Source organism: Pollachius pollachius, assembly GCF_949987615.1.
Source record: "Pollachius pollachius genome assembly, chromosome: 8".
NCBI classification, from domain to species: Eukaryota; Metazoa; Chordata; class Actinopteri; order Gadiformes; family Gadidae; genus Pollachius; species Pollachius pollachius.
The window spans coordinates 1,271,237-1,284,337 of NC_136941.1; the positions used below are offsets into that span (position 1 = coordinate 1,271,237).

A 13,101-nucleotide genomic window follows, 5' to 3' on the forward strand; every position below is an offset into this window, starting at 1 on the left:
CACACATGTGCAGTGCTCAATATTTTTCCATTTTCCTTGTGGAGCCTTGATCAGTGTAACACAGCGAACAGTCTTTACAGTAAACTGCTATAAATCTTCACATTCAGGTCTGTAGTTTAGCTGCAGCTACTTCATTGAGTGAAGGCACATCCCTGTTGGTCGGTGTCATCCTGACCTGGAAGGCTGTCTTCTTCTTCGGTGCGGCCTTCTCCTCCGCCTTAGTTTCCTGCTCTTCCTCCTCGTCATCTTCACTGTCACTCTCAAAGAGGTGATAGCCGCAGTTGTTTTCCACTGGAGGAAACGAAGCAGTGTCAGACAAACTGTTATCCTATGTTAAGGTGAATTAAAAATGGGCTGAATATGAATGCAGTACATTCAAATTAAATTACAAAGTGATCTAACACAGTCCCACTTCCATAGATTTTTCGACGGATTTTGTCTTCCGTTTTGCCTTTGATCCTAATAACCTTGCTTTCAATGTTTCTCCTTTTCTTAGTGGATCAAATTTTTACGTTTAGCCTGCATGTCAAGCGTATCATGATATGGCAATAGGCGTGGAACTCTGTACAAGCCTGCATAGGCTTCGCTCCCGCCTTGCACAGACGTTGTCATTAGTGCTGAACAAAAAAACTCTAAAAGACTCTAGGACGACCAGCACCTCCAGGGGCAGAGACCCACGGCTTCCACCATTTCCCGGCGTCCATCTTGGACTTCTCATCCTTATCATTAACATCTGGAAGGAACAAAAACAAAGCTGTTGGTCCATCCCACCGCCCGTCTGTCTTACTCATGCCACCGCGCTCCCAGCTGACACAGACGCATCGATCAGAACACCCGTAGCACCGATCGACCAGGCAACTGATCAGGTCTTACCAGGTGGCACCAGCTCCGCTGCGGGCAGCTCCTCGCTCGGGGACTGAGGCTTCTGCTTGGACTTGATCTTCTCCATCCTGGGGGGGAGCACAGGGAGACACAGTGAGCTGAACCGGAGCTGGATGGGGCCTTTTTAGTGTGCGAGAAAATTCAGGACCCCAGAAGGCCCTGGTCTTCTGGTATCCCTTGTCTCAGCGACCTGCAGGCGTGAGCAGCACTATGGCTGTTGTTGTTATCGCTGTATTGATGCCATTTATTGAAATGGGGTTTCTGATGTCTGGCTCGCTCCGGACTTATGAGCACTTGGGAGAGCCGACCTTTCCATTGACCCCTACAGCGGCCTGCACTTGTCTCAGGCAGTCCAGCAACACAACATACATTTACAGTTGCTTCTATATCGATTTGAATCAGGTTGTGCTCAGCTTGGTGGTGATATAAGTCACGGAAAGAAATCAGCTTCAATTAACTACAAACACACCGCCCTCTACAGACAGACAGGCAGGAAGGCAGGCAGACAAGCAGGCAGACTGAAAATAGACAGGCAGGCAGGCAGGCAGGCAGACAGACAGACAGACAGACAGACAGACAGACAGACAGACAGACAGACAGACAGACAGACAGACAGACAGACACACACACACACATGCATACTTGCATACATTCAAACATTATAACTCATATCTGCATGAACAACAACAGCTACTTGCTGGGACAAATCCCTTCGCTGATAGAGAATGAGTTCCAGCCTTTTTCTGAGCACTGGGAGGTTTATCGGGCGTTTGCGCTGTCTCTGCTGCAGCACATGACTTCGGTAGGAACAGCCTGGACATGTGGAAGGTTATGAGCACTTTGGAGCATCAACCTTTCCATTGCCTGCACTCGTATCTCGCCGTCCTGCCACACTTCCATTTGCAGTCGCTTCCATATTGATTTTAAGCTTCGGTTGGTGCTCAGCTTTGGTAGTAAGTCGTGCACACCCTGCTGAATTAACAAATGTAAATAACGACGGAGATATCTTTGGGCGTTTCGCAAACGACTGTGCAGAAAAAGAGAGTGTCGTTAGCCAGGCGGCGGGGAGCGGCTTGGTGCTGAACGTGAGGTCGCCTCAGCGGTGGGAGGTCTTACTGTTTCTTCAGCGTCTCCACTGACTTCTGCTCCAGCTCCAGGCGGGCCGCCACCTGCTTCTTGATCTTGGCCTCCAACAGCTCAGCGCCCCTGGGAACACACGGGGGGAGGGGGGGTCATTCACTCGCATCCACCCGCTGCTGCTTCACACGACACACGTCGTTCAAAGGTTTTACTGTTCAAACCTAAACACCATTACCTCCGTCTATGTTCAAACCATTTCATTTTACCCAGACAGTTTGGCGTGTTCTTCTAGCCTTATGTCTTGTCCATTATAAACACATTTTACTTCTAACGATCCCTGGAAGGAGGGATTCTGAGTTCCGTCTCAAGCTTTGTTCCGTGACGATTTTATTTTTTAATAATTTCGTTTGAATTGATGATCACATGTTCCCTTGTCCTTTGGGGGACGGGGGCGATAGGAGGGTAAATGGACTGCATTTATATAGCGCTTTTATCCAAAGCGCTTTACAATATCGCCTGATATTCACCGATTCATGCACACATTCCCACACCGACGGCGGTGTCCACCGCGCAGGGCGACAGCCAGCTGGTCAGGAGCAGTCAGGGTGAGGCGCCTCGCTCAAGGACACCTCGAAACTCGGCTAGGAGGAGCCGGGGGTTGAACTAGCAACCTTGCGGTTACCGGCCGACCCGCTCCACCTCCTGAGCTACTGTCGCAACCCGAGGGTCATCGCACTTGGCCTGTGAAGCCCTTTGCGGCCGTGACTGCGATGGAGAGTGTACAAAACACTACAGACCGGACCAGAGCGAATGTGACGGACACGTGAGGGGAGCCAATAGGAAGGAGCGAGAGGAATGTGTGGGCGGGACGGACCTGGAGGCCAGGATCTTGGAGGCCTTGAGGTCGGACACCACGTACAGGAAGTAGTAGCTGAGGAAGACCCGCCTCTGAACCAGCAGCACGGTGAAGCAGATGGCGTCCCACACGATGCCCGCCTCGCCCTCCGGGAGCTCACAGTCGTCATCGGGCTCCGCTGGACGAGGGGAGGGGGGGGGGGGGGGAAGAGAGGGAAGAGAGGGGGTAAGGGGGGAGGGGGGGAGAGGAACCAGGAGTAGAGAGACAGTCGCGGGGAGAGACAGAGAGATGGATGAATAGATAGATGGATGGATGGATGGATGGCTGAATGAGCGATGTATGGATGAATGGATTGATGGACGGACGGACGAATGAATGGAGTGTGACAGACTCACGGACGTTGTAGCCCTTGATGGTACAGAACATGCTGAAGGCCTGGATGAGCCAGCAGCCACGCCTCAACAGGCTGTCGAGGTAGGCACAGGAACCCAGCTGAGAGAGGGAGGGGGGGGAGAGGGAGGAGGGGAGGGGAGGGGGGAGAGAGGGGAGGGGAGGGGGGGGAGGGAGGGGAGGGGAGGGGGGAGAGGAGGGGAGGCAGGGGGAGAGAGGAGAGGAAAGGAGAATAAAAAATTTTAAACAATGAATCTAGGACAGAAAGAAAGTCAGTCCAGTTTGTCAGCCACTTGCACTCGGACGGAAATATTACGACAAAAGAGCGAACTTCACCCCAGGCACAGGCTTGTTTCTCAAATCAGCTTTCCTATGCCTCTGCTCCGGTGGTTCCCTGTGTGGGGTCCCGGCGCCTCAAGGGCTTGAAGGACCACGCAGAAGCTCCGACGCAGTCGTGAACCTGCTTTGGTTCTGCGTCGGTTTTAGTGAGCGGACCAATCTATCGCCTCGACGGAAGGTTACGATTTTTTGGGAGGCGCACGTCCGACTCTCGCGGTGGACGCAAGGAGGGTCCGCGAGGACGTACGGGGTGAGTATCCCCCTTGCGCTGCGGGAACGTGGGACCATAATCAGCCCCTCCAGAAAAATGTGGAGTATTTTTGTGGTTGTTGCGGCCAAAAATCCTTGATTATGCGGCACGTTTTCTTTAAAAATGCGATGAAATATGCGGCATATTTATGCAACTTTATGCGATGAAATTGCGGGAACTTGCAAAAAATTGCGGGAACTTGCGAAAAATGCAGCTTTTCAATGACGTTCGCGTCGCATAATTACGTCACTTCATAACGTTCCCATGGCAACAGGGGGAAATGGCTGCTGTTGTATGAAGTACTTTCTGCTAAGATATATGTGACTGTTTTGCAACAAAAATGCGGGGATTATGAAATCATGCAAGCCCGCATATTTTGCGTGGAAATCGGCAATTTATGCGTTGAAAGTGCGGCATATTTGAAAAAATGCGGCCCCCGCATGAATATGCGGACTTTGGCTGATTATGCGTTGAATTATGCGATCGCACAATCGCGTTTTTCTGGAGGGACTGATAACCAGCCCTTCACTCACAGACAGCAGGTTCTTCAAGGCGATGACTAGGCAGGTGTAGCCGATGAGCCAGTCCCACAGCCGCAGCACGTGGCGAACAGGCTGCATGAGCAGGCTGCTCCCGAACAGCATGAAGTAGAAGCAGGCCACCAGGTATCCCAGGCAGAAGACGCTGATGCGCGTGGTCCCGGTGATGAAGATCAGACACAGCACCAGCCAGAAGAAGTAGCTGAACATGAACACCTTGGCCATGTCCAGGTAGGACCTGGGGGGAGGAGAGGAGATGGGTTCTTCGTCAGGTTTAGGAGCGAATGGATGAGGGAGCGGTTTGTTGTGACTGTATTGATTTCAAGTTGTGCTAATGTGGCGCTTGAGTTCACTATTTGCGCTCTTCATTTGTTTCGTAGTCAAGTTACATCGCATTACAATGTACAATACAGTATCACAATAAACTGAACAGCTTTCCAAAAAGATGTCCTGCAATTAACAACACACATATTCTCTTAATGATAAAATACAACAACTTAACAACAATTTAAAAAAATATATACTATAACCGTTGTTAACATTCACGTCTGTTCACATTAACGCACATAATTGAATAACATACCAGCCAAAGGATAAATCCTTTTGATTGAATATGTAACAGGCCTTGTTGAATGGACAGTGGGATTGTTGTACGGGTACTGAGTACCACAGTGGGCCCTGACACACAGCAGCACCACATCCCTGTTCTCCTACCGTACCAGATCCATCCCATAACACCAACACCACTAACCCTCCAGAAGATAGTAAGTCATATTACAGTGGCATGCTGTATCTTGATAGATCACAGCAAGCTACTGTATTTACATGATCCAGTAACAATACTGTAAATAAACAGTACCCTACTGGCGGTACTTTACCGTAATGGGACCGTTTCACAGTGTGTGAGCCCTGACCTGCAGTGCAGGAAGTTGTCGACCGGTATGAACTGGTTGATGCAGCCCGGGTCCAGACTGCGGCTGATCTCCACGTTGTCCCCGGCCAGGAGGCGCACGGCCGCCCGGTTCTCCTCCTCGAACACCTGCCACTGCAGGGAGGAGCACAGCAGGAGCAGGTGGTCGTCTGGGGAGGGGGGGGATGAAAGGGCTTGAATTAGCCTAGCTTTTGCCAGACCAAGCTCAATCGTAGATTGACCGCTTGAATTAGCCTGGCTTTTGCCAGACCACACGTTCAGCAGGGGGGGGAGAAGCCAGCTTGGTGATTGGCTCCCGCAAAAAACGCATCGGAAGCAGAAAGAAATGTTTTGCTCCTCTCTAGACCCTTGTGCAGGGCGACCTCAAATCAACGACATAATGGGCGGGGCTACCCAGTCTAGGCTTGAATACCAAGGCTCACATTTCCCATGCACGGAGAGATGAAGTGGTGAATGAATGTGCTATAAAGGCCGCTCCCCATTTCCCATGCACGGAATGGACGGATGAATCACTTTGATGAATCATTGCTTTTCCATTTTTGATTCTAAGGAGACGAGGAGAACAGACTATAAGATGAGGAAAGGGAAAGAAATGAGAAGTGAAGAGAAGGCAGAAAAGCAAGAGATTGCTTGTCTGTGATTGATCAAATCAAACATGAAACGCTGATTACATGAAAAACGTGGAAGAGGGGGCAAGACGTCAGCACAGGTGAATGAACTCACAGAGGATGAAGGAAGGGTTGGGCCTCATGGCGAAGTCGGGCATGAAGAACCACTTGATGACGTTGGAGGTCAAAGGTCGGAGCGCGGTCCTCCAGGGATAGTCTGAACAGAGGAGACACATCAGGTCACGCTAACACTACTAAAACATGGATTTCTTTAACATGTTAACATGCAGTGAAGTGCATGAATGACTGCAGTTCATCTGTTTATACGACAAACGTCAGAGAGCCCTGGGAGAACAGCAGCACACACAACGACTAACGGACTGCGACGATTCTCATCCGTTATTGACCGCCCTCACAGAGGAAATGTGACGGGACACCGGTAAACAAACCGGGATAAAACACAAACATGGTGAAGGACAAACCTGCCGTAGGTTGTTCGGGGCGGTTATGATCGGTCTTATGTCTATCTGGGCCTACGGTCTTCTGTTCAGGGATCACAACCAACCGACCAACCAACCAGCAAACCCTCTACAGACGTACCGACGCAGAGAGCGGGGGGGATCCCGACACAGAGCAGGTACTGCAGAACCACCAGGCCCGCCGTGAAGCAGCAGTACTTAGGCCACACCTCCCCGATGGCCTTCCTCCGCCTCCGGGACAGGACGGCCAATAGGGCGCAGGAGTGGAGGAGGGCGTAGAAGTCCATCCTCTGGCCGACCACGTTGACCGCCACGATCAAGGTGATCTGAAGCGCACAGAAGAACGACTGGATGCAGTTATACCGCGCTTTTCCAACCGATGGCCGCTCAAAGCGCTTTACAGTACTGCCTCCCATTCACTCGTTCAAACGCCGACGGCGGGGTCAGCCACGCAGGGCGACAGCCAGCTCGTCAGCAGCAGCCAGGGGTGAAGCGTCTCGCTCAGGGACACCTCGACACTCCGGGGAGCCGGGGATCGAACTAGCAACCTTCCGGTTACCAGCCGACATGCTCTAACCCCTGAGCCGCATGCCGCCCTGCTAGTGTGTCGCTAGTGTGTCCGGAGGTGCTTTTCTTTTTGCAGAGCAGGGAGACACCCACCTCCAGGCCGAACTTGTAGTAGCAGAAGTTGACGAAGTACTTGAGGCAGGGCACCACGCCGTGGTCCAGGTGCTGCCGGCCGACGCCGGGGAAGATGACGCTGAAGTGGTGGGCCTTCAGGTCGTTACGGAGCCGGTAGTACAGCTGGTGGCGGTGCACCGTGGCCTCGAACACCAGCAGGCCCAGCACCATCAGGTGGTTCTGGGGCGCAGGGGCGGTGCAACGCAAAGGTTAGCGCACAGCGACGTGGAGCGCTTCGGTCCATGTCACTGGAACCTTAGGCTTAATAAAGCAACATGGTTGTTTTATGTATTTCTCTGGTTATTCTACTGACCTGGTTATATAAATAAATAAATATATATATATTTATATATATGTATATACATATAGAATGTATTTTCCTTGAAGTATTTCAATTGCTTAAGATTATGGATAATCAACTCCTGAAATACCAAACTAATTAAAGTCTCTTCGAGCCAGAAGGAATACCTCGAGTTGATTAAGCTTTCAGAAGAGGATTTGAAGTGCATTTCTATAGTTAGATTTGAAACAAACTTTACACGCTTAAAAGTTTGTTCCTCCGGCCACACGATTGCTCAAAACAAATACGAGGCGGAAGGAAGTGAAATCCCCTGGATGCCCGCCAGCCCGGCCGTAGATATCAATCCACAGGCATGACTATGAATCAAAGGCCTAATCTGTGAGGCGACACAACAGCCCTCAGCGGTTCACCGAACCCGGTCGGGGCCGGTTCTCGTACCCTGAGGCAGGGCAGGATCCCGCCCTCACACTTGCGCAGCGCGCCGCACCAGAACACGGGGTCCACGGGCTCCAGGTAGAGCAGCGAGCGCCCCAGCAGCTCCTCCATGTTGGCCCTCGCCTCCCCCCCGGAGTCCGAGCTGTTGGACGGGCCGAGGCCCTGGGGGGGGGGGTGGAGACACACACCGTCACACTGACGCCTTCAGACACACTTTCACACACATACTGCTAAAGCTACTCCCAGTGAATTCAGAGGAACGTCATTAAGGAGCATGTGCGTGTACTTTGTGTTCAGGTTCCTGGTACTGGATTGCATCAATACGTCTTGTCTACTGTGTCTGTGAACTGGGGTTGAACGTGCGCCCCTTTATTTGGGAAATTGATTCTCTTCTATGAGATCAAATCAATGGCACTCTGGAGCGTCTTGTACATGGAGCCCTACATATGTGTGTTAGCATGCTAGCTGTACAGCATCATTCAGATTTAGTTGTAGCCCATAATCAACTATTCTCTCTCGTGACAAATACTGATGAATTACCTCTCCCTCCCTTCCTCCCCCTCTCTCTCTCTACCTCCCTCCCTCCCCCTCTCTCTCTCTACCTCCCTCCCCTTCTCTCTCCCTCTCTCTCTCTCCCTCTCCCTCTCTCTCTCCCTCTCCCTCCCTCCCTCCCTCTCTCTCCCTCTCTCTCTCCCTCCCTCCCTCCCTCTCTCTCCCTCCCTCCCTCTCTCTCTCTCTCCCTCTCTCTCTCTCTCCCTCTCTCTCTGTACTCACGGCGGTGCAGTTGGAGGAGAAGTCCAGGGGCTTGATGACTTTGAGCTGGTAGAACATCTTGCACACCACCATGACACACGCCCACACGGCCGACACGTTGGAGGCTGTGGGCCGTAACCGTGGGAACGGGAGGGCGAAGGCCCAGAGGACCAGGAACACAAAGTTCATCAGGGAGACCTGATGGAGCAAGACGGAGGGAAGAACCGGGGTCAGAACCTCCCTTCAGACATAAGAGGAGGTCTCAGTCCTCTAATGCAGATCCATGCCTGGACGGGACACCATTTCCTCCTGCTAAACAAAGACAAGACTGAATCAATTATTTTGAGTGCCAAAGATGAAAGAGTTGAAGTAAACTCAATCATTGAGGACTCAAGACTCTGAAAGCTTGATGTAGTTATGGATTCTGACCTAAACTTTAATAGCCAGATAAAGCCCATCACACAATCTGCCTACCCACACACACACACACACACACACACACACACACACACACACACACACACACACACACACACACACGCTCACACACAGTCAAACACAAACAAACACACACACACACACACACACAGACACACAAACAGATACACACAAATACACACACACACACAACAAGAAACACACAGACACACACCCACACACACACACACACACACGAACACAAAAAAAACACACACACAAATACACACACACACACACACACACAACCAGAAACACACACACACACCCACACACACAAATACACACACACAAACACACATACACACACACACAAATACACACAGACAAACAACCAGAAACACACACACACACACCCACAGTACCAGAAACACCCACACGTACAAATACACATACACACACACACCCTCAAACACAGCCATACACGCACACACACACACACACACTCACACACACCCCCCCCCCCTCCAGACCCCCACCTCCTGCAGGGAGGCCCAGATGATGCCGGAGGAGACGATCTTGAGGCTGTGCAGCTCCATGAGCCTCCAGCACATCACCTGCACCCTGTGGAGGCCGGCCAGGCCCTGGAACAGCAGCCGGCTGGCCCGGTCCACCATCAGCCCCCAGGGGTCCGGCCCCTCGCTCAGGGGCCCCTCTGGGGGCAGAGGGGGGGGACAGCACGATGGATCCAGTCCATCACAGATCACAGCACAGAGAACGTCCAACCAACTGCGTTCACTGTAGAGTGTGGTTTTACTGAGTGATGCTGAAAGCCCGATTTGCAATAGAAGACCAGACTGCAAAATAATAAATAAATAAATACTATAGTATATGATTAATATTGTAGTATTAAGCATTACTTGGTATTAAATAATTTAAAAATGACTCAAAACATTTTTTTTTGAGTCAAATATAAAATATCTGAAATAACACACACAGAGGGAAAATACACGAGGGTATATGGACTTATAATAATATGACACTAATAAAATGTCCATTCTCGAATCATTTTTCCGCAAACAAAATTGATGCTCGATCACGTTGGGCCCCTGTTACCTTCTTCCTCCCCGACGGAGGCCTCCTTCTCCTGGGAGGGGGCCCGGCCCGTGCAGGAGGGCCCTTTCTCCTGGGAGGAGGCGCGGTCGGTGCAGGAGGGCCCTTTCTCCTGGGAGGAGGCGCGGGCCGTGCAGGAGGGCCCTTTCTCCTGGGAGGAGGCGCGGCCCTTGCAGGAGGGCCCTTTCTCCTGGGAGGAGGCGCGGTCGGTGCAGGAGGGCCCTTTCTCCTGGGAGGAGGCGCGGTCGGTGCAGGAGGGCCCTTTCTCCTGGGAGGAGGCGCGGTCGGTGCAGGAGGACAGCCCCACGCTGTTCAGGGTCTCCTGGCTCCGTCCGTTCATCTGCTCCTTCACCAGCCTGCGGACAGCAGCGGCCCCTGCGTGAGCCTCATGGATGGACGTTTGTGCTGCAGGTCAAGGCTTCAGAGCTGAGGCTTTAGAGACTCATTCGGACCAATGACTCGTCATTGGTCCTCTCATTCGTTTGTTTGAGGCTTTTTATCGTCAAAGTCCAGATTAAAATGGATGCATTTCCGGAAATAATCTTTAGGACAATAAAGTGTCATAAACTAAGCAACATGCATTTTATCGACATATAATTATAATTCATCTTACCTTTTCTTGAGCTTTTCCAGGTTTTCTTTAATGCTGTTGATGGAACCGAAGAGAGAATGTCAACATCACAAGTCCTACAGTCTCAATGTCACAGCGAAGGCGTCTCTATTCTGACGGGCGTTAGGGTGGGAGACTACTACAGAGCTACACAACACGAGCAACAAGCAGCTAAGCAAAGTGTGCGTCATTCAAGCGTGTGTGAGGCAGAGCGTAAGCGTGAGCGTTGGAGGCCGTTCGTGAAGACACAAATGCAGCTCTTACATCTCGGATATCACATCCATCGAACCCTTCAGCCCCACCTCCCTGGACAGAGAAGAGATTGACAGGTGAGACGACAAATCACATGTGGAAACAGTAATATGTTAGTGTTTTTTTACACAATTCCCTCCGTTTATTGTTAGTGATTCCCTCTGTAGGAAATGTGTGCCGCCCCAGGAGAGGTGTTTATCCGATTATTTCACTCACCGGTTGACACAGAGCTTTAAGTATTTATGGAAATGGATGATATAAAATCCATTATCTGGGCACATTGAGTAGCTATAAACACCCCCACACACATGAAGCCGCGGACGTGTGGATGTGTTTGTGTGTGCGCTCGAAGATAATCCCCCCCCTCCACAACCACACACACATACGCACACGCACATACACACAAGCACAAGCAAACATGAACACACACAAAAACACACACACACACACAAACAGCTAGAAACAAACACAAGAAAACATGACCCCACAGAAACACACACAAGCAAACAAACACACACACACACACAAACACCTAGAAACACACACACACTCACACACACCATAATCACACACACTCACCCCAGAATAACATTGACACACACAAGGCTGACCTGGGGACGAGTCTTATGGGGACGTTGTCGAGGTCGGTGAGGAACAGGAAGTCGTCGTTGAAGTAGTGCAGCTGCAGGATGCAGGCCAGCAGGAAGGCGGCGGGCAGCAGGATGCGGGCGAACAGCTCCACCGTGTCGTAGCGCTCCAGCCCCAGGTCCCTCAGCCTGGACCACCCAGGGAGGAGGAGGGGACACCCAGCCAACATGAGTACCAGACAGAGAGGTACAGCTAGCATCCAACCAGTGTAGTGCAGCTAGCATCCAACCAGTGTAGTGCAGCTAGCATTCAACCAGTGTAGCGCAGCTAGCATCCAACCAGTGTAGCGTGGCTAGCATCCAACCAGTGTACCACAGCTAACATCCAACCAGTGTAGTACAGTGAGCTTTGTTAAACACATTTATGTCTGACTCTTCTTTAAACACATTTATGTCTGACTCTCCCTTCTTTCAACACTTTTATTTCTGACTCTCTCTCCTTTAAACACGTTGGTGTCTGACTCTCTTATTTGAAAACACATTTATGTCTGACTCTTCTTTAGAAACATTTGTGTCTGTGACTCTCTCTTCTTTAAACACGTTAAGGCCAGACTCTCTCCTCTTTAAACACGTGTATGCCTGACTCTCTCCTCTTTAAACACGTGTATGCCTGACTCTCTCCTCTTTAAACACGTGTATGCCTGACTCTCTCGTCCTTAAACACATCTGTATACGACCCCCTTCGTCGCTCACCCTTCCTCGGACATGCCCGGGATCGCCTGCAGCAGTCCGGATACGGTCCTGAACTGGTACATGTAGATGGCGATCAGCACGAACATGGAATAGCCTACCACCACCGCCCAGAAGGTCTTCAGGATCCTCCGCCAGACGTCGTACCGGACCTGGAGAGAGAGCAGAACCCAACCGTTGGAGAGACGGAGGGGTGGGCAGGGCCGTACGTTTGTGTGTGTGTGTGGGTTTGTGTGTGTGGCGGAGGGTTTGTGTGTGTGGGTTTGTGTCGGTTTGAGTGTGTGTGGATTCGTGTGCCGAGCGGGTTTGTGTGTGGGTTTGGGGTTGTGTGTTTGTGTGGGTTTGTGTGTGGGTGGGTTTGTGTGTGTGTGTGGGTTCATGTGTGTTTGTCGGTTTGTTTGTGTGTGGATTTGTGTGTCCGAGCGGGTTTGTGTGTGTGTCTGGGCGTTGAGGTTGAATAGGAGTTGTTATCCAGCGACTTAAAAGTAATGTTTTGGTCTGAATGAGCTCGATGTACTGAGTTTCCACAGCGATCAATACCTTCCTATCGTGTCTTATCAACACCTTTTTCCCATAAGTGCTATAGCTTGATAAAACAATATGGTTATACGTTGCACCGAAATGTCAATAAAGAACAAAACGATTTAAAGCACAATTGACTCACTTCGGGCTGGAGTGGGCTTGAGCTTACAGGCAACACTTTGGAGGATTTAACGATTAACAATTTAGATTTCCAGACTCTATGTATTTATTTCACAAACACTTATTTATCAATCCCCATGGGGAATTCCTCCTCTGCATTTAACCCATCCTTCGCTCAGAGCTGTGAGAAAAGGGCCGCTGCTTCA

At 50.9% G+C, this 13,101-nt stretch overlaps 1 protein-coding gene across 1 annotated transcript in view; it reads right to left on the reverse strand.

The window, feature by feature from the left end:
- The window catches only part of LOC307079773 (piezo-type mechanosensitive ion channel component 2), a gene marked incomplete at both ends in the record, with an annotated part of 44,394 nt that overhangs the window by 13,455 nt on the left and 17,838 nt on the right, over positions 1-13,101 (reverse strand). Inside the window, 18 exons of the mRNA XM_079742280.1 lie at positions 176-291; positions 659-733; positions 874-950; positions 1,999-2,088; positions 2,837-2,996; positions 3,214-3,310; positions 4,331-4,574; positions 5,251-5,416; positions 5,991-6,092; positions 6,476-6,680; positions 7,015-7,215; positions 7,775-7,933; positions 8,546-8,722; positions 9,481-9,656; positions 10,058-10,459; positions 10,954-10,970; positions 11,528-11,692; positions 12,257-12,405. Coding sequence (XP_079598406.1) covers positions 176-291; positions 659-733; positions 874-950; positions 1,999-2,088; positions 2,837-2,996; positions 3,214-3,310; positions 4,331-4,574; positions 5,251-5,416; positions 5,991-6,092; positions 6,476-6,680; positions 7,015-7,215; positions 7,775-7,933; positions 8,546-8,722; positions 9,481-9,656; positions 10,058-10,459; positions 10,954-10,970; positions 11,528-11,692; positions 12,257-12,405 — 2,778 coding nt within the window. The remainder of the gene's footprint in view (positions 1-175; positions 292-658; positions 734-873; positions 951-1,998; positions 2,089-2,836; positions 2,997-3,213; positions 3,311-4,330; positions 4,575-5,250; positions 5,417-5,990; positions 6,093-6,475; positions 6,681-7,014; positions 7,216-7,774; positions 7,934-8,545; positions 8,723-9,480; positions 9,657-10,057; positions 10,460-10,953; positions 10,971-11,527; positions 11,693-12,256; positions 12,406-13,101) is intronic.